Here is a 22,653-nt window from a genome sequence, read left to right on the forward strand (position 1 = left end):
TATAGTACATTAACTACAATTAATTTGGAACCGGGTAATTTAGAAATCTTACCTCTGAGAGCAGGATCACAGTCCTTAAGAATACCTTGTGTACTAGCTCCCAGTTTTACTAATCCACACACCTCCATCCCTGGATTCTGCATATGAGACTTTATTTTGTTCTGTCATCCCTCATCTCCGACTGTCCGCATACAGATGGATTTTCGGCGATCTTATTCGTAAATTAGTTTTATTCTTCCGCTGGTTTTCTTGACTGCATTTTAAGTTATTGTGTGGAGCACTTACAATTGGGTCATCTGGATCTTATTGAAGTAAATGGAACTTGTTTTTGCACTGAAAAGAGTTTGTATCTGTATTTGAGATGTTCCTCTTTTCTCCCATTTGTTTTCCATTAGATTTAAAATGTCGGTTCACCACTTGAGTCCAAGGCATTTTTTTCCTCACCATGTTTTTCTCTGTTTCCCAGTTTCTTGATTCTGTCTTTCAGGCATTCATTTTCAACTTTTCGAGCAGCTAAATTTTCTTGCAGAACACCTAAAATTTTAAATATTGTCTCATAATAGCCTTTTTCTTCTTGTCTTGCTTCAACAAGTGTATCAGTTTGTTTACACTGAGGACATAGCCACTCACTTATTTGGATGTCTGTCTTATTTGTAACATTAACACAACAGAAATGATACCATTCATCACACATCTTTCACTGAATACCAGTTTTTACCACTCTGTTACATTTACCTAATTTTTTTTTTTTGCATCTTAATCCAATTTCTACTAGAGATACTTGCAAATAGTAGTAGCTGCCATATTATAGGGAGGAGAGTAGAATTCAAGCCAGCAAAATGAAATACCTAAGAAATATGATAGGAAAGGCAAAGAAAGACTGATTGAGAAACAAAGATGTGGGAAAGGTTGGAATGGAAAACTTAAATGAGAGAATTGCTGGGAGTAAACTATTGGCTTGGACATGTAAAGGTGGAGGAGGAGAGAATAAGAGATTATAAAGATGAAGTTCGAGGGGGGGGGGGGGGGGGGGGAGAGCGAGAGGGAGACCTAGAGCAAGGTGGATAGATTCAATAAAGAGGAGTACAAGAAGAAGAAACCTGGACTAGGACAAAATGATGGAAGAGGAATGGTGGAAGGAGAGAGGAAAGTGAAGTGCCTTAAATGTCCTGACACAGCAGGAGTTGGATAAGGGGAGAGGAGGAGTATGATGATGATGATGATGATGATGATGATCAGAAGGGGGTAGAATATTTTCATGTTCATATTCATTAATTACTTAAGAAGGTGTGATAGGGGTACATTTTACAAAAATAGATTGAGTTTCACAATGGAAAAAAAAAAAAAAAAAAAAAAAAAAAAAAACCTGTCTAAACTACAAATGTCCTGACTGAACAGGTGTTGGAAAAGGGGAAAGGTAAAAAATGAAAAGGTGTATGGCTTTTAATGCCAGGAGTGTCCTAGGGCATGTTCGGCTCGCCAGGTGCAGGTGTTTTGATTCGACGCCCGTAGGCGACCTGTGTGTCATGATGAGGTTGAAATGATGATGTCAGCGAAATTAACCAATGATGGTTAAAATTCCTGACCCTGCCGGGAATTGAACCCAGGACCTCTGTGGCCAAAGGCCAGCACGCTAACCATTTAGCCATGGAGCCAGACAGGCGAAAGGTGTAGGAGTGTGGTAATGCTCTTGAAATTATTTTCACTCATTGCCTCAATACTTATTCATAGTCCTAAAAAAATTTGAAGATCCTGAATTGTGACAGCTTATTCCAGTTAGATTTTCTGCTGTTAGTATATGAAATTTAGCAAATATATCTTTAGCAGGGTACTGCTGTGTTGATCTTGACAGTTATGTAATACTGGTAAGTACTTCAACACCGGAGGAGAATGATTCACAAGTATAACTCAGTAGTTAGTGAAATTCCCTAGAAATCAAAAGTCCTAGATTCTGTTAGGTTACTTTATGCTTTCTTAACACGTTAGCTGCCATGTTACATTGAGCCTGATTGGACCAATAAATAACATCGCATATTGCATAATTTTGTAAGTGTTCAATGCTGCATAGCTAACCGAATTGTGTGACAAGTGTTACGTCGTCTGATTGCCAAAGAGTCTGAGATACCGTGGTTAATTTTTTCCACACTAGAATGCGTGCATTTAGCATAAGAATTCAGTTTCGTATTACCCAGCAACCAGCTGTTGTCGGCTGGGTTGGACAGGTTTAGGTATTCAGGTACGGACACATGGGGCAACTTTCAGTGTTGCGCCATTTCGTTGAGACTTCTAATAGCAACACTGTGTTTCACAGTCGAGAAAATGGAAGTGGAAGAAGTAGCTGCGTTAGTGTACTTGTCCCTTTTGCTGAAAAAGAAGAGAAGAAAGAGGAGTTTCTGGATTAATCCTATTACACAAGACCGAACAGAGTATATTTTATTCAATGCACCCTCATCTCAGAACAGATGCAGTGGAATTCTGTAATTACTGTAGGATGTCTGTCACATCATTTGATGAACTGTAAAGAAAGATTACAATTGTGTGACCAGCTATTCATCCGGAAGCTTTTCTATTTGAATAATACATTATTCTTTGTGTTAATTTCAGTCCGATCCATGGGAGGGTGGGTAGGTAGCTACTACTGCTGGCCTTAATAAATACCTATACTGCCAGACTGATCAGACCCCCATCCCAGCTAATGTGTTTAAAAGCCACTCGTCTGTTTTTGTCACTGATTCATTTTTTGTAAATTCCTGATTTCTAACGATATTTTTAAGAAATACTTTCGAAGATCTGTAAATTTTTGAGACATTGTTGAGGTGTGATAGTAATTTAAACTTGTCCTTTTTTAAAATTTTCAGTACTTCAAGCGAGATGCAGATGAACTTGAATCATGGATTAATGAAAAACTGCAGGCTGCTTCAGATGAAAGCTACAAGGATCCCACCAATTTACAGGTAAATTATTGAGTGACATTTTCCATTCCATAATTTTTTGGTATTTATTAATTTAGAAAGAAAGAAAATCATTTATTAACAACTTGCTTCATTACCAAAACTAATACTACATATATATGATGACGGTACTAATTAATACCCTATATACAATTAATTACATATGTCTTTTGCTGTTATGAACTGCTTGTTGATTGTAAGATATCAGAATTTACTTTGTTTCCAAATTTTGAAAATTCCTTTAGGTGTTTGTCAACGAGTTTGTGTTTCTCCGCTGGCCAGCGGCCCACTGAGTTTATAACAGTGCTACAAAATTCACCCCTCTCAGATACAAATTGAGCATTTAAGAAGATTCATAACAATGGCGGAATGAGTTTTACAACAAATATTGGCTGCACAATGGTTTGAAAAATCAGTTTTGCTGTCAATATTAACAGCATTTTCTGATTTTTTTTTTTTTTTTTTTTTTTTTATTGCCCTATAGCTACCAGTCTCAGTACCCACCTGCAGTATCCAGTTAACAGTTTTGTGTATAGTAAATCAAACATCTGGTTCAAAGAACCTCGTTTATCTGGAATTTAGCTGGTTCAAACTCTAAGGAGAAAATGCCATATTTAACCAATGTTGTTGCTGATATCTTCAACTGCAATTGTCTAGTGTTATTGATTGCTTAACAGGCCAATTCTTGCATGAAAGATAACACGTTATACCTAATGGAAGATGGAGGATGTAGCTAAGGTTCATGAAGTTTGTCTTTCATGAGCCTTTGTTTCCTGTTCTTGTTCTAACAGTACACTGATTGATAAAGTAGTTTCTGTCTAGAAGGTGTGGTCTTCTGTAGGAATGCTCTAAGTATTTGGGTTTAAGCCTGTGTGCTATGAAACTTTTTTTTTAGCTGGTCTTGGAGCATTTCAGATGGTTGCCATGAAACCACTTGCCAGTGTTGAGCTACAAGACTATAGACTCTGTACACTGGACTTGGCCAATCCATCTGAGCTGGTGACTTATGATGTAAGCTTCTATACTGTTCAGTTGCAGATATCATTTGTGATTATGGGAACATGAATTATAAACACACACCCCCCTCCTGCCCTGTGGAAGGAAGGGCCTGAGTACATGTACAGGTATTCCCTGCCAGTCATAGAAGGCAACTGAAAGGGTCATGTGGCCAGTGGTCCCTTCTTGTTTTGTGTTGAGAATTGGTTGTAGGCCGAATCAAACTTTGATGTGTGTGCTGCCTGGGGAAGGGCCTCATGTGTGACTATGCTCAAAAACCCAGACGGTATCCCTAGCCTGTCGGGTAGAACCACAATGTACTCGGCAGTAGTATTCGCCTGACAACGCAGGTTCCCACACAGCTGAATGTCAGAAGAACATAGTTATTTTTTTTTAATTTATGCTTATCACTCTGTATATGCTATGGGTTACATGATATTGCAGGTGATTTGAGGTATGGAATCCTAGTGCTCATAGCCTGTCAGCCCATATTAGGCATCCAACATTGTACCTCAGGCAATACATGCTATGACCAGGTGGATATTACCTTGGCTGCTTGGTTCGGCTTCGAAAGCCTCCGATCGAGGTGGGTGGCATTTGGAGGACAATTTTGGGCATGGCTTCGAAATGTCTCAAGCCTGCCCAGGGTAGTCTGCCACCCAAGGCTGTAACCCTTTGATACCCTGAGAGGGGTGACCTCCTGAGAACATGAGCAGTGTGAAAGCATGGGATCCTGCTTCCCTAGGTTCCTGGTTGCTACCCGAACAGATGGACATGATTTTAAGCTGGTGAAGTATATCTTGTTCATAAGACACATTGAAAGTGACTGGCGAACTTGAAGAAAATGCTCAACGGTGGTTTTGTTCTTCAAAATGCACACTGCAGATCAGGCTGATCAGTTGCTTAAGTGCAACCATTTTGGCAATATTCCTGTGAAAGTGGAAGAGCACAAATCCTAAAATCTGTTTTCAATCAATACTGATCTGCATTTAGGGCAGTCGCCCAGGTGGCAGATTCCCTATCTGTTGCTTTCCTAGCCTTTTCCGAAATGATTTCAAAGAAATTGGAAATTTATTTTGGAAATTTTGCAGAGTCATCTTCCACCACAACCTCATTTTAAAAATTCACAATGAACTGATGGAAGACATGAAGAACTGTGGCATGACACACATCTGGCACATTATGCTCAAATTCTATGTTGAAGAAACACACAGGTAACAGCCTATCGTTACGATGTGAGGCCATACATCCCATCCCCCTTGTGGTGGTATCAATGCCTAAGATTTGGATGTATTGTATCTTGTTCGAATCAGTCTGTGTGGTACATGTGGAAGAGGAGCTCATGGCGCAGAAGAGTGCACACCTCGTTACGGGTGCACTACCTGCTTTGGTCTTCATTCTCCTCGAGATAAAAACTGTCTGGTGTATCACAGTGAGAAGATCCAGGAGATCAAGGCACTGGGTGGTCTTTCCTACCAGAAGGTGCACCGTAAGTTTAATTTCACAAATGCGCCTTTGAAAATACTAGACTTCAGCATTATAGCACAGAGTCTGCCAGGTTCGTTGTTCGTTTCCCCAACACCTGTGAAGATCGCTGCAGAAATCCTATGGTAGTTGGGTGACTGTTAACTACAGTGAATAGAATACTGCTGGGCGAATTGAAAGGACTGTGCTTTCTCTGCAAGAAGGAAAGAATTACAAAAGCCCTGTCAGTAAGGCAGGAGAATTTTTTTTTAAGGTCATCTAAGGACCATGTTTACACAATCCACCAGCTCTTCTGTCTCTCAAACTTAGTCCTTTTCTTTGCACTTCCATGTTCTTAAGTCTTTGACTTCTCCTTTGTCGTGCTTCAACAGGGATGTTGCATGACTTAACGAGTTTCTCCGGTGCATCCCTTATTTCTGCAATTTTCTTCCTAAAGGTTGGTCTTTCTTGTATATCTCCCTCCTGGATCGCCACTTCTTCAAAGTCCATCTCCTTAAGCCATAAAGGTTCAGCCTTCCATTTTTCGTATGAATCGACTAAGTATCCTGTATACCAGTCTCTTTGGATTCATCCTTTTAAATGCGCCCATAAAATGATAGTCTTCTTTTCCTCATAGTAGTTGTTATCTTCTCAACTTTTTTCATAAAGTTCTTGATTTGGTCTCAATCAGAACATGGGTTCTGAATCTATTGACTTCTTTGGACTTAAGAATTTCCTAAGGAATCTCTATTTCCTTTTTGTAATGACTAGGTTCATTACTTTTGTCATGGTTTCTGCTGCATATAGCATGTTTACCACATTCTGTCCCATTCTGTTGTTCTCTTTTGGTAATTCTTGATCTCCATTCTCTGATGACCTTTTACAGGATACAGTTAAACAGCAGTGGTGAAAGGCAGACCTCTTGTTTCAGATCTGTTTTTATCTCAAACGATTGAGATTTCCCCCATGAATTTAACTTGGGATGAGGTGTCTGCCAATGTCCCCTTGATTAACACAAAGGATGTATCATCTAAACCAAACTCACTAAGATCGTTAAGCAGTACTTTGATATTTATTAAACGTTGTACTAACTCCTCAAATATTTTGGGCAATGCAAAGTTAGGAAAGGTTTGATTGAGACATAGGCTGTAGCTTCAAAAAGAGGTACAGCACCAACATTTGCCTGGCGTGAAAATGGGAAACTGCTGAAAACCATCTTTGGGGCTACTAATGGGATTTGAACCTACAATCTTCCGAATGCAAGTTCACAACTACGCAACCCAAACCGCTTAGCCAACTTGCTTGGTAGGCTGGAAAATTGAGTTTAAATGAATTGGTAAAACTGTTGCATCGGAATACTGGGAAACCTTTAATTGTTAACTGTTACTCAAGTATTAAATTACTAAATTCTGAAATGGAAAATTAATATAAAAAATTGGCACAATTAAACTTGTGTATGGCCGGTGCCACATATGTATATAATTTGGTATTTGATTTGTGAAGCCTAGGTTGTCAATCATTTTTACACCTTTTGTGATACAGTATATATATCATATCGTCCCTTAAGAATTAATACCATGTAACTGACAAAACTCAAAATTTACAGGAAAGACATCACTACGTTCCGATTTTGGTAGGTGCATCTGTCGGAATACAAGATGATAGGAATTAGTGACTTTTCCAGCTGCTTGCGTATTGTATTGATTATGCAAGAGGCAAAGACTGTAGCCACCAGCTCAGCTTGGCTTTCATCGATCCAATAGCATGTTCATACCTGCCAACTTGTATGGTTTATCCATAAAATTTACGAAAATTGCAGCATTTTACAGTTTTATGGATGGACGGTGTCATTTTAAGACTTCATGGACAAAAAATTGAAACTCTAACATTTGATAATTACCCCACTTCCATACAATCGATTTTTTTCGTGGAGCGAAGGGAATTCCACGATAGTCGATAACTCATTTTTTGATATGAGTGGTACTTTTAACCGTGTGATGTTTGTGGGGAATCGCATTTAAAGCCAGTATAACAGTTCTTCCATGTGAATCATAGGTGTCGACAGGCTCTGCTCCAAAAACTCTGTTCCGTTCTGTTCGCTTGTTGTGATTTAACCTATATTCTCTGACCACGTGAGTGTTGTTCTTTGTTCACAAAGTTGGCGTTCCTGGAATGTTATGGCCTTTTAAGGTTATGACAAGGTCCGGCCCTGCGGTGTAGGGGGAAACGCGTCCGCATGTCACCCAGCACCCCCAGGTTCGATTCCTGGCCGGGTCAGGGGGTTTTTAATTGTAAATGATTAACATCCCTGGCCTGGGGACTGGGTGTTTGCGTCGTCCTTAACGTTCCTTTCCTCACATTCAACACTTAACACTTTCGCCATTTACAAAATACACGCAGGTTCCTCACATATGATGCAAGTAGGGACAAAGGATCTTTCTAGATCGACGCCCCGAACAAATAGTACTTTTTTTTTTAAAAGGCTATGACATATTTTACTGAAGTGTTTGAGTTTTTGTGTTATAACTTCGTACTTTGCAATTTCCTGTATTCCTTGGATGAATTGCATACCTTCCACATGTGTGTGTTTTTACAATGTGCATATTCTTTTGTTCATGAGATTGGTGTTGTGTTTATTTAATACTTTGACATGTTTTCATGAAGTGTTTGATTGCCTTGAGTGTTATAATTTTATGTGACGGTCAGTGATCCAGGTTCCTTTTGATGTGTCAATAGATATCAAGACATTTGTTCTCAGACATTTTCACATGCTATATTTCTATTGTAGCATTCATGAAACAGTACTTCCAGACATTTAAAGAATTATATTCTGATATTCTGTTGTTTTCCGTGCATACTAAAACCAAGAAAGGGATACAAATTACCCTTTTACACGGTATGTGGGTGTGATATTATTGCACATGGTGGAAGAAGCAATTTAAGTAATCATGTGAAGTGCGATAAACACGTAAGTTATGTTAAATGGAAGGAAGATAACAGGAAAATCAACACCTTTTTTGCCAAGTCTGGAAATGTTAACAGTGACTTAATTAGGACAGTGTCTGTTTACTTCCTATTTGGTGGAACACAATGTGCCCTTAACTGTGGCTGATCATGCTGGTGCTTTATTTAATATGATGTTTCCCATATCAGAAGTTGCAAAGGAATATAGCTGTAGTCTCATGAAAAGGACATGCATTGTAAATAAAATGGCAAGAAATGCATCATCTGAAGTTGGTGAGTGCCTTCAGAACGGACCATTTTCTTTGGCAACGGATGGAAGCAATGATACGAATGCCAAGTTTTATCCTATTGTTACATTCTATGATATTCCACGGGAAAAAGTAGCAAGCACTGTGCTATCCATACCAGCGTTAGACGGGGACTCAACATGGTGAAACATAGATAACCTGATATTATCACAGCTGAATTCTCATAACATACCAGTTGTACACTGTGTGGCTTTCTGCTTCGACAATGCTTTTGTTATGATAGGACACAAAAATGGGGTTTCAGCATTTCTGAAGGAAGTTCAACCAGATATTGCCATCATAGGTTGCATTTGCCATCTGATTAATCTAGCAGCTGATAAAGGTGCTAGAAGATTATCACCTAAAGTGGACGAGATCCTTATTGATATATTTTGTTTCGTAGAGAAGAGAGTCAAAAGAAAAGAACGCCTTCAAAAATTTCAGGACTTGCACTGGACGAGTGAGATCTGCTTCTTTCTTCAAGGAGGAAGTAAGGCCCCATTCACAATCCAAATGTAACCATAAACTTAACGACGTAACGTAATCTTAAAATTTGTGGTATTCACAATGCATGAACATAAGTAGTACACAGCAGCCAATCAAAACACTGCCATATTATATATAATTCATTATTACCTGTATATATGATTTTTAATCCACTATAGAATTGTGAAACATACTGTAACATCCAGAATGGCCCTCAGTGACGAGAACTCTGTAGAATATTCTGTACGTTATATCTGTGCCATAAGCACTCCAGAATTTGAGAAAATGTATCTTTCTAGAAGTCGGGCCAGGCACATGTATAGAGGTGGTCTTGATGGTAGAGATGAGTTACTGTTTAGTTGGAGTTATACTTGTGACCATGTGTTATGACATGCTTGTAAGCAGTCAATTGTTTTAAGGTTGCAGTCTCCGTGTGGCTCAGTGATAGGCATTTGTTAAAAATGGCAGATTGTTGATGTAATTGGTTTGTGACAGCAGTTGATTAGGTTATGGGTATGTTTACGTGAAGTTACGGTGAAATAAGTGTACCAACTGACAGCATTTTGTCTGCGTCTTTGTGGATATATCATTGGCGACCATGGGACAGGATGTAAGATCTTACGAGTGAATACGAGTGTAGCACGAAATAGATGAAACTGCACATGATGATGGAAAATATGTCGGTGAAACAGCTCAAGGACGAACTTGCTAAGAGAAATCTCCCAATGAACGGGAAGAAGAAATCACTGCAGATGCGGTTACGGGAAGATCTCGATGAAAGAGAACAAGATCCAAAAAATTTTTTCATCGAAGACGTTCCAGACGAAACATATGAAGATGAGATAAATATTCCCAAAATGTGTTCTAATTTAATGACTATGATGCAGGTACTGAACGACAAAATTTAAATGGCTGGGGCTGTACCTTAATTAAGGCCACGGCCGCTTCCTTCCCACTCCTAGCCCTTCCCTGTCCCATCGTCGCCATGTGTCGGTGCGACGTAAAGCAACTAGCAAAAAAAAAAAAAAAAAAAAAAATTAAATGACTAACTTTCAGACAACATTTCAGATAAAATTTCTCAAGCTAATTCAGTTTTAGGCATGATTTTTAAAAAATTACATACGTTTTAATTATAAGAGTAACTCTTTTTTAACCGGACAAATATCACAAGTGTACATGTGGGTTTACAAAGTTGAACAAGGCTTAGAATTGAAAATTTCAACTGCAAATGACAAAATTTCATCACAAGTTAGCGACGTCACCAATCGATTAATGCAGCAGATATCGGACATCATGTCAAAACTGGAATTGTTGACCAGATCGATAGTAGAATTAGCCAGCTGGAAGGAGATATCTTGGACCTCAAGGAGGGAGTGAAAATCCAGGTTTCCGGCATAAAACTCCAGGTTGAGGTTAGGATTTCTAACATCGAGCGAAATTTTGAAAGTCGTGTCTCTGCCGTCGAGGGCAATCTTGGGAGCCGTATTTCTGCCATTGAACGAAGGTTAGGAAACTGATTTTCGACCATCAAGGGAGACGTGCAGAATATAAGGGAAAACATCCGTCACGCAGTAGAAGATAGATTAACGCAAACAGGACGTATCGCCACACCTCTAACCCTCTCAAACCTAAACAGCAATATAGCATACCTAGACCTGAAGGTGATTATAGAGAGCCTCCAGGAATTCCACGGGTGACTGGAGGAGAACCCGACTAGCTTCATCGAGGGATCGGTCAGTCTGTTAGGAAGGACTAATCTACCAGAGGATATCTTCGTGCAACTCATCACACCACGATTAAAGGGGCAAGCCACTACTAGTGGAATAACTTGAAGGTTCCAATTTTTTTTTGTTCCTAGTTGCTTTACGTTTCATTCACACAGATAGGTCTTATGGCGACGATGGGACAGGAAAGGGCTAGGAGTGAGAAGGAAGCGGCTGTGGCCTTAATTAAGGTGCAGCCCCAGCATTTGCCTGGTGTGGAAATGGGAAACCACAGAAAACCATCTTCAGGGCTGCCGACAGTGGGGTTCGAACCCACTATCTCCCGAATACTGGATATTGGAGGCACTTAAGCGACTGCAGCTATCGAACTTGGTAGGTCTAAATTTAAACTGGATGGACTTCAAGAGGGAATTCCTCACTAGGTTTAATTCAGAAGGGGTGAAGAGCTCCGTGAAAATGAAGCTGACTGAGACACAACCCACTGGCATGAGGGCTAGCGCCTTCGTCCTACAGAAGTACCAACTGAAACGCCTGCACCCGGATGGAAGCGAAAACTAGATCTTAACAGACATGACAGAGCTGCTCCCCAATAAGATTCTACCCATAGTGAAAGTATCACAGCTGGGATCGTTTGATCTACGCTTAATCATCGCCCAGCTGGAGGAGGATCACAATAGCGAAGCCACAGAAGAGACCGGCTCGGTTAGGAAATGCTACCATTGTGGAAGAATGGGGCACCTGAATAACAAGTGCCCAACCTTGACGTCGGAAAACTAGGTCCGGCCCATTCTGGATTGAGGAGGGATGGGACCTGGAACACGAATGCGCCTTCAAGATCTGCCAGATAAGCAAACCTGGTCGAGTAGGAGAGGGATTGGTCAGATAGCGAGTAGAATAGGCCAGCCCCGCCCAGCTATCATCTTAAGGATTGGCAGCAAGAATTTTTCAGCCATCCTTGACAGCCAAGCAAGCTATTCATTTGTCAATGGGACTTTTGCCAGATTACTACCGCCTATGAAATCTTAACCACCTCGGAAGGGTAGTGGGAGCAGCAGACGGGGTAACCTATTCCATCCAAGGACAGACTAACCTAACCGCTAAATGTATGAGCGAGCCTATTGTAATTGAAGTTGCAGTGATCCAGAACCTGATACCTGACATCATATTAGGTCACGACTTTCTGGTGGAATACAAGGTTTAATTTTGTGTGGCTATTTCTAGCCGAGTGCAGCCCTTGTAAGGCAGACCCTCTGATGAGGGAGGAATACAAGGTGATCCTAGACTATGCAGCTCATGGAGTCTTTTCGGGAAAAGACAGACGTCTGACGGTCGCCTGGTACGATGGAAATCTCCGGACTCGCAAGGATATGGAAGTCGGTGTAGACCTGGGAGATATCCGGTTAACACATCTTTGACCGAGTGAAGAAGAGGAGCTGAAACACACCTTAAAGGACTTTCCAGAAGTCATCACCAATAAAATAGGACATACTACCTTGGTAACGCACACCATTGAATGCAGGGCTTCCTCACACATCAAGCAACGTCCATATCCAATCAACCCGGATAAGCGCAACTTCGTCATCTGGAAGTTTCAAGAGATGGAAGGGCAAGGTCTCATCAAAACTTCTACATACTATTGAGCTTCACCTATCGTCCTACCGAAGAAGAAGAAGAAGATGATGATGATGATGATGAAGAATAAGAATGGGGAGTATGGACTGTGTGTTTACTTCCGCAGGTTGAACAAGAAGACCGTTAGTGATGCTTACTCTATGCCTGACCTGAAGGACTCTAAACGAGCGAGTGGGTCTAGGGTTTTCAACACGCTGGATCTCAACTCCGGATACTAGCAAGTGGAGGTCACGGAAAGTTCTAGAATTCCAGGAGAGGAGTGACGGCGGGACATAGAGTATGCCAGCAGGAAGCTATCTCCCACCGAACAGCGCTACTGCACTGCTGAGAAGGAAGCCTTACCCGTGGTGTGGACCCTGGGGAAATTCAGAGGCTACTTGGAGGGAAGCAAGTTCCAGCTTTACACCGATAACGCTGCTCTCAAATGGTTGAACTCTGTCTCTGGCTCAAAATCTAAATTTATGTGATGGGTTCTGTTAATCATAGAATTTGATTTCGATGTGTCACGTCTCAGAGGAGCAGACAGCTTATCTAGGCACCCGACGATGGAACCTGAAGCTAGGAGTACTATTGTCGAGAGGGAGTTCCCATGAACACACAAGTGAGCCTAAGAAACCTGTCCTTATCACCATCAAGAAGCAACTTGATCTGGGAGTAAAAAACTGGAATGAACAAAATAAGCCCTGTATGACCATGACGCAGTTGATTACTAGACAGAACACTGATAATTGACTCGTCCCAAGGGAATTCAAGATGTGCTACAAGAACTTCCGGGTTGGCGGAGGACTCTTAATGTACAGGTCACACCCACCCGACACGCCTGCGGTAGTGGTGATCCCCGGACAGCACACGACTGACATCCTCAGAGCTCTACAGGAGCACTGAAGCCGGACATCCAGGAAGCGAAGAGACATATCAGTCTTAACATAAATAAATTAATACTGGATAAAGCCACTCTGTTTATTTAATGAAGCTGAGCTTTCAGCCAAATTGCATTAGTCTTCATCAGGGCAAGTTAAATTATGCTTCCGACAGTGAGCAAAGAAATTCAAAGAAACGTTGAAGTCATGGCCGTGCTATCCACGGCCTACCCCGATAATAGGACTCGAGGATTGTCGTGCTGTAATTCATCGCCCTCTGTTGACAGTTTCGTGAGCGCGTCCTGCTGTTCCAGGGTGGTGTTATGCATGTATTTCTGCAGTACAGGTCTCCATGTATTTGATAACTTGAAGCCCGAATAACATCAACAGGTGGCGGGTGCTATTCGGGATTATACAATATGATGATGATGACCCCTAGATGGGTCGAAACTAGTACCGTATAATTTTGTAATTTTGTGAATATATTGTATTGAAAAGGTGGAAACATTTATGTTATTATTATTATTACTTATATAATATTATTATTATTATTATTATTATTATTATTATTATTATTATTATTATTATTATTATTATTATTATTATTATTATTAATGTACACTGACTGAGCAAATGTCACGGGAAAGCAGAGCACTGATGCGCAGGTTGTTGTCTGCGCACCACACGCCCCCTGTGCCAGCGGCAGTTGTATAGGAGACCTTGTGAGCAGTGGCTGTCCATGTGACAGGAGTAACATGGAACGTCGTCGTGAGCTGATACAGTTTGAACGGGGTATAGTGGTCGGTGCCCGACGGATGGGATGTGAGATTTCGGAAGTGGTGCAGGAATTCAGCTTTACACGATCAACCGTGTTTAGGGTGTAACGTGAATGGTTGAATGCGGGTGTCACCGTCCACAACAGATGAACGACCAGCCGTCCAGCCACCCTCGATGACCGTGACCGGCGACATCTGGGACGGATTGTCAAGTGACAGACGGGCAACCGTGCAACAAATCACGGCTCAATTCAACACAGGCCGTGCTAGACACGTTTCCCCGTGGACAATCCGTATGAACATGGGTTCTATGGGGTATGGGAGCCAGCGTTGCACACGGGTGCCACTGTTAACCCATCGTCATCGGGCACGACGCGCATTTGTCGCCAGTCATCAGGGATGGACACTGGAACAATGGTGTAACGTGATATGGTCGGACGAATCACGATTTCAACTGCATCATGCCGATGGAAGGCACCGTGTATGGCGCAGACCACATGAAGCAATGGATCCCGCCTGCCTCGAAGGTATGGTCCAGGGCGCTGGTGTCTCTGTTATGGTCGGGGGTGCATTTTCCTGATACGGAATGGGCCCCCTAGTTGTTCTGGAAGAGACTTTGAATGGTACGCAGTGTGTTGAGCTGCTCGGAGACCATCTCCGCCCATTTTGGCCTTCCAGCGCCCAGGCGGTTCTGCGGTGTTTCAAGATGATAACGCGCCGCCTCGTCGCCCGGGAATGGTTCCATTAACATGCAGCAGAGGTCCAACGACTGCCATGGCCACCCAGGAGCCCCGATATGAACCCTATCAAGCATATCTGGGATGTCCTGGAACGCAGGCTCCTTGCTATGGAACCTGCACCCACGAACAGACCAGCATTGGCGGCCGCTTGGCAAACGATTTGGTGTCAGCTGCATCCAGAGGACTACCAGGGACTTGTTGACTCACTTCCACGGCGTCTCACTGCAGTTCGCAGGGCCAGAGGAGGCCCCACACGCTATTAGGTAACCATCCCATGACATTTGCTAAGTCAGTGTACATCCACTTATTAGTATAATCATATCATCAGTTTACAATCGCATTATCTGTAAGGTTATGTCATGAAACATTTGTTGCATATACATATTTATGAGTTTAGTTGATGTAGAACCTGTATATAATGTATTATTACCTGTATATATGATTTGTAATCCACTACAGAATTGGGAAACACACTGTAACATCCAGAATGGCACTCGGTGGCGAGACTTAAGCACTCTAGAATTTACGAGAAAATGTATCTTTCTAGAAGCCTGGCCAGGCACATATATGAAGAGGTGGTCTTGATGGTAGAGACGAGTTACTGTTCAGTTGGTGTTATACTTTAACAAGAGTTATACTTTTGACCACGTGTTATGACGTGTTCGTAAGCTGGCAGTTGTTTTAAGGCTGCGATCTCCGTGTGGCTTAGTAATAGGCATTTGTTAAAAATGGCGGTTTGTTGATGTATTTTGTTTGTGACAGGAGTTGATTAGGTTATGTGTGTGTTTATGTGAAGTTATGGTGAAATAAGTCTACCAACTGACAGCATTTTGTGTGCGTCTTTGTGGATACATCAGAATCTGACAGATGAGACCAGATGAGGTCGCTCGATGAAGATTTCGTGGAGGTGATGGTGTTCCTAAGTATATGACATCCAGGCTAATGCTTTCTGTTCTGACTACAGCACAGTAATGCTGAATGTGAACTTGTTCAGATGGGTGAAAAAGAACCAGGTCCTCAATGTCAAATGAAATTCTGTATTCTATTTCTGTTTTTGAAAACCAAAAGTACTGATCCATGTTACTAGAGTAGTTTTCCTCCAGAATTTCTGAAGAAAGCAAAGAAAGCAACTCATCTCCATCTGTCCTCTTCAACCTATGATGGATAATAGCCTGCATACTGTGAACTTGACAGACCGACTCGTTGGTTGAATGGTCAGCGTACTGGCCTTCGGTTCAGAGGGTCCTGGGTTCAAAACAGACTTTCAACCTATTAGGTCATGTTACGTACAGGAAATCAAAGAACAATTTGGAAAGGGAATCACAGTCCAAGGAGAGGAAATCCAAACCTTGAGATTTGCCGATGATATTGTTATTTTATCTGAGACTGCAGAAGATCTCGAAGTTGCTGAATGGTATGGATGAAGTCTTGGTAAGGAGTACAAGATGAAAATAAATAAGTCCAAAACAAAAGTAATGGAGTGCAGTCGAACGAAGGCAGGTGATGTAGGAAATATTAGATTAGAAAACAAAGTCTTAAAGGAAGTAAATGAATATTGTTACTTGGGTAGTAAAGTAACTAACGATGGCAGAAGTAAGGAGGACATAAAATGAAAACTAGCACAAGCAAGGAACAGCTTTCTTAAGAAAAGAAATTTGCTTACTTCAAACATTGATATCGGAATTAGGAAGACCTGTAGCTTAGATCCTTTCCAACAGAACAAATATGGCCTAGGCCACCGTAGCTCAATTGGTGGATTAACGACGCGAGTTCAGGAGGTTGTGGGTTTGGATCCCACTGGTGTCTGGTAGGCCATTTTTGTTCTGTACTTAACATCTCATCAACACGTACTAAATGTACGTAACACGACCTAATAGGTTGAAAGTCGGTTTCGATTACAGTGCAGTCGTGAAAATTCAATATTCATTGGTCCTGGGTTCGATTCCCGGCCGGGTCGGGTCGAGGATTTTAATCTCTTCTGATTCATTCTTCTGGCTCGGGGACTGGGTGTATGTGTCCGTCCCAACACTCTCCTCTTCCTATTCAGACAACATACCACACTACCAACCACCACAGAAACCCGCAATAGTGATTACATCCCTCCATATAGGGTTGGCGTCAGGAAGGGCATGCGGTTGTAAAACAGGGCCAAATCCACATGTGTGACTCAGTTTGCACCCGCGACCACACATGTTTGGGAAAAAGCAGTAGGAAAAGACTGTGGACGTGATAGAATTTTGTAAATAAGTGTACATGTTTAGTTTAGTTTTGAAGGTGACATTCATATTGTGACCTCCGAGTTGAAAGTGCAGAAAAACGCTGTTTGTGTACTGTGTGAACTGTTCCCAGTGTTGAGTGAAAACAGATGAGCACTCATCAGGATGTAACTTTGTGTAAGTATTTAATTTCAGGGGTGATCATAGCATGTATTTGACCTGTATTAGTATTGTTTGTAATCTCCCCCCTCTTACCATCCTTTTTTACTGTGTCGCAAGACTTTGCGACGCATGCATGTATTAAAATTTTTCCGATTTAGGATCTTCTAGATTTCTATTTTTGAAAGTTGGCAGGTATGCATTGGTTTTCCTCGCTTAAGTTGGCATGATATATAAGTAATAATAATAACAACGTAAACGTTTCCACCTTTTCAATACTACAATATATTCACAAAATTACAAATTACACGGTACTAGTTTCGACCCATCTAGGGGTCATCATCAGCCGTATTGGAGCAAAGATCATTTGTGGCGAAATCCTAAGACAATGTTGGCATGTTCGATACTGGCTCAGTCTGGTGGTAGTTGGATGTGCTCAAATACGTCAGCTCCTTGTCGATAGATTTACTGGCATGTAAAAGAACTCCTGCGGGACAAAATTCTGGCTCTCAGCATCTCCAAAAATTATAAAAGTAGTTAGAGGGATGTGAAACCAATATTGTAATTTTTTTCTCTTCTCTGTTGTGTGCTAATTTTTGTGAGTGCTTTTTATTTTATTTCAAGGTTAATTTATTACATAATTATGATGAATGATATATAATTGCTGTGCTTTTTCTGCTATTTCCAGGCCAAGATACAAAAACATCAAGCCTTTGAAGCCGAAGTTGCTGCTCATAGTAATGCTATTGTAGTCCTGGATAATACCGGCATGGAGATGATTAATCAAGCTCACTTTAACTCTGATATTATTCGAAAGAGACTAGGTTTGTAGTCCACATTTTTTAGATTGATACAAATAATTGGATTGATGAAAGTGTTGTTTACCTTCTACAGCCTCAGGTTCACAGACGTGCCAAGTCTCCCGATTTGAGCGGGAGACTCCCGATTTTTCATCGTTCCTCTCGATCTTCCGATCGCCGGGTACGATCTCCCGATTTTCAGAGCAATATTCGTAATTTTTGTATTATTTTAAACTCCCGCGGATTTCCTCGTTCTATCGATATATGGCTGGTCGATAGTAGTTCTAATAATGATACCAGATGGCAGTACGGGGCATGGTGGCCAGTCGTGCTCTTTGGTCTATATTACAGTCATTCTCTTTTGCAAGCGAGTCAAGCAGTCTTTTTGGAGTAACCTAACCTCAGAAGTAGCACACAGTAGTCGTTCTACCTGGGGCAAGACCTGCAGAAGTGCTCGTGTTGTGCCTTAATATTTTTGGCCAAAATGTCAAAAAAGAAATATGATGCAGTGTTTAAAAGTGCTTATCGGGTAGAGTTTCCGTGTTTGAGTTAATCCAGAAAGGGACCAACAATCACATTCTGTAATATATGTAGGTAATGGCAGGAAATGTGATATACTCAAGCATATGCAAATGAAAAAACATAAGGAAAGTGTCCAGTGTGTAGAAAGAAACCAGAAAGTGAACTTTTCATGTAAAAACCAAGATGTAAATCCTGTGACGAATGCCGAGGCATTATTTATGTCATTTATAGTAGAACATAACCTGCCTGTAAATTGTGGCGATCATATGGGACCTTTGTTTCGTAAAATGTTTCCTGATTCGGAAATCGCTAAACGATGTGGGTGTGCTAGAATGAAAGGAGTGGCTATCATTACAGAAATGTGCATGGAAGAAAAGGTGAAAATTGTATCACATTTGCAGGTGAATGCATAGCAATGAAAGCAACTTGAAAATATGTCCCATTGTTGTAACATTTTTTAGGCCTAAACTCAATGAAATTCAGAGTTGTCTACTCTCTGTGCCTAATTTAGAAGGGGATGTTACTGGAGCTAACATTGCCAATCTTTTGCTCTCAACTTTTCGGGAATTCTGCATTCCAATAAAAAAACTGCCTAGCTCTTGGTGCTGATAATGCTCCAGTAACAGTAGGATTACAGAATGGTGTGGCAGGATGTTTGAAGCGGGAAAAGAGTAACATAATCATCGTAGGCTGCTTTTCTCACCTAATTAATCTTGCTGCCGAGAAGGGTGCGGTGTGCTTGCCCGTAAATGTAGATGAAAGTATAATTGATATATTTTATTATCTGAAAAGGAGTGCAAAGAGGAAAGAAAAGTTCAGAGAACTTCAGACTTTACACAGCACGGAGATCAGGAAAATTCTGAAGCGTGTGCCTACTCGAAGGTTATCACTAAGAAGGTGTTTAGATAGGATTTTGCTTCAGTGGGACCCTTTGGTTACATTATTCAGAAGCGAAAGTGTGAGTAAGGGTTCTCAGATGGGAACTTTGAAGACTTACAAAATTCCTAAGCACAGTTTAAGTGCAGATGTGTCTTGTTTGTCTGACAAGGTTAAGGATTGTCATAACATTTCACCTCACTCCTCAGTTAAAAGGAAAACCCAGTCATCAGTTTCAGTAACAAAAAATGAAACTACTGATGACACTAACAGCCATGCATTGTCATGTGAAGAAAGACTTTCATATTCCTTTCATCAAATTTACATAAATCTTTTTGCCTTTTTCTCTCAAGTTTTATGGATATCTTTGAGAATCCAAACGTAGCTCTTCGGTCAAGTATGCCGCACATCCACTTATTGAGGACAGTGTAGGAGGAACTCTTGAACACCTTGAAGTCTGAGGAAAAGTGCATATTCTTTAAGTCTGTTAGAAAGTGTTTCTCTTCATCGTGTGACTACATGGTACACAAATTTCCATTCAAAGATGAAGTTTTAATTACTGCAGAAGTTGCAGATATTTCTGCTATAAGTAAGGCATCATTTTCTAGCCTTAGATTTTTCATTAATAAGTGTCCGAACATTTTGACTAGTGAAATGGAACATTTGGATAAAGACACTGATATTCTGCACTCCCAGTTCTGTAACTTTCAGCTCGAAGAAACAGACCTGACAAAAGGAAGAATGGATGTTCAATGGGCATTGGTAGGTCAGATGAAATCAGCTGATGGTGTACTTAAATATGACAGACTCTCTAAGGTGATGCTTGCTATTTTATCAATTCCACATAGCAATGCAGAATGTGAAAGGATTTTTAGCAGAGTCACAAAGACAAAAACACAGTTCAGATCCTTGCTGTCTGAACAAACTTTGGAAAAACTTTTAACCTTGAAATCAGTTCAGCAAGGCAAGTGCTTTGAGCAAAAATTTAGTTTCGAGTTTCTGAAAAGGGCTAAGTCAGTTACTGGTGTGTTGAACAACAATTAGTCGTAATGTGATCACCATGTTGAAGGATGAGAAGTCACGTGTTCCTACAGTTCAGGTATGTCCAGTATTTAGTATTCACATGTAAATGATGAAAAAAATATATATGTAGGCTAAATAGAATTGTTAATGTATTGAATTATAATGAATTTGTTCATGTTCTGCCATCAGTGATGTCGTAATACGTCGCGATTCGCTGCAAAATTTCTCCTGATTTTTCACTTTTGAAAGTTGGCATGTCTGGGTTCAAATTGACAGCATTTGTATCTACATGGAAGGTGAATTATATTTTTATTACAATTAAAATTAAAATAATTAAATGTGAGGAACAAACAATATCATGCAGCCATTCTTTTTTGTTTGCGAGATACTGTACAGATCTTCTAAATCCTTCTATAATCAAACTTTGTCATTTTGATCATTTTTAATTCATCTTTGGATGGTGTTAAATTTTCACCTTGCTATGGTAAGGAGTAAGACCATACAGCCAACGACTCAACGCTGAGGGTTGGGCAGCAGGAAATTACCGGATGTTCTAGGAAGGTCAACGGCTTAGGGCAGATGAACAATTTTTTGTAGGTGTTAGCCCCCTAGTGGAGGAAATGCCACTGAACGACATGGTTCGGGATTCGCTTCCCAAAGTCTAAGGGAAAGAATCCTGACGCCAGTTTACAAGCATGTGCAGAGCACGCACATATCGTGTCATACGATGGGTGCTAGAAAATATGAATTCCAGGTTTCTCGCACGGTGAGGAAAATTCTCCTTGTCATCCCACACATGTTGTAAGTCCAGTCCACTAGTAGGTTTATCCGTAGCCAGATTTTCACATACGTATTCAGTTCCCCACATATTTTCCTCTCTGCAGTTTGTCATATGTCGTCATTCTTTTATGGGATCTTCGAGCAGTAAGACAACTTCAATGTGAGGTAAGACATGGTATTTCTGTTGATCATTACTTCAAGAAGTTACAAGTGATTCTGCTTTTGAAATAAATTCCAATACTGCAATGAGTTCGATGAAAGGGTTGAACTTGTAATTCTTGTATCATATATGTGAGTAATATGAAAGAACTTGTAGTAATCATTTTTGAGTACGTCATGATGCTTATGTTATCACTGCATTTATATTTTCTTCAGATAGTCTGTTCTTTTTGAGAACACGGGGAAACGGTCGAGAATCAATGACTGGTAGGACACCACAGCTGAGAAAATGAAAACTTTCATAGGCATTTTGTTTCATATGGGGTTGATTCGTGTGAACCGTATAAATGACTATTGGCCGGAACGTTATATATTGAATTTGTAGTTTTCGAAATTCATGTCAAGGGATTGGTTTTTACTGCTTTTCAGATGTTTCCATTTCCAAAGAGTGAACGTTTAGTGATCCAGTTTACAAAATTCATCCAATTATGGATTATTTCAATCATAAAATTGACGAATTGTCACCCATCCCACGATCTTTCTGATTATGAGATCATGGTGCTGTAGAGAGGTCAGCTACGATGGAAACAATATTTTCAAGACAAATGCCATAAATATGATGAAATTGTATGTTTCGGATCAGCCAAATGGCCTTGTCCATTCATTTCATATATACAACTCGGTTCACCTTACAGAAGAGCTTCTCCAAAAGCGGACCTACTGTACCCGAACTCGGCAAGCAAAGAGGAAGTATAAGCCACCAGAAGTTGTAGCCAAGCGGTTGAAGAGGGGTGAAGTAATCAACCGTTACACACAGGAAGGGGTATGTTGTAGTAAATGGAAAAATAAGAGAAATGTCCTCACAGTTTTCAGTGAATTTGAAGGTGATTTGGTTGAGACAACAAACAAGTGTGGACAGAAGAAAATTAAGCCCTGAATGGTTGTGGAGTATAACAAACATATAAAGCCAGGATCAGATCAGATGTTGAGTTGTTATACACAGACCCACATATCAATTCATTGATACAAGAAACTTGGGATACATTTGTTTCACATATTAAATAATGCATATTTCCTGTACAACATGTACAGCAGAGAGAACAAATTTTAGCTGTATGATTTTCACTTGATGGTAGTTTTGAACTTGCTTCCAGAACCACCAGAAAATGAACATTGTGCAGTTCACTTGCCAGAGTACTTTCCTAAAGCCCTCAACAAGATAACTCTGCAGGCTTCGG

General features: G+C 40.6%; 1 protein-coding gene across 4 annotated transcripts in view; it reads left to right on the forward strand.

Moving 5' to 3' along the window:
- The window catches only part of alpha-Spec (alpha spectrin), a 459,851-nt gene that overhangs the window by 22,279 nt on the left and 414,919 nt on the right, over positions 1-22,653 (forward strand). For all 4 annotated transcript variants that reach the window (XM_067138066.2, XM_067138067.2, XM_067138068.2 and 1 more), the window contains exons 3-4: positions 2,859-2,954; positions 17,944-18,079. In XM_067138066.2, the coding sequence (XP_066994167.1) occupies positions 2,859-2,954; positions 17,944-18,079 (232 nt within the window). The remainder of the gene's footprint in view (positions 1-2,858; positions 2,955-17,943; positions 18,080-22,653) is intronic.

This window comes from Anabrus simplex, chromosome 1, assembly GCF_040414725.1.
Source record: "Anabrus simplex isolate iqAnaSimp1 chromosome 1, ASM4041472v1, whole genome shotgun sequence".
Lineage (NCBI taxonomy): Eukaryota > Metazoa > Arthropoda > Insecta > Orthoptera > Tettigoniidae > Anabrus > Anabrus simplex.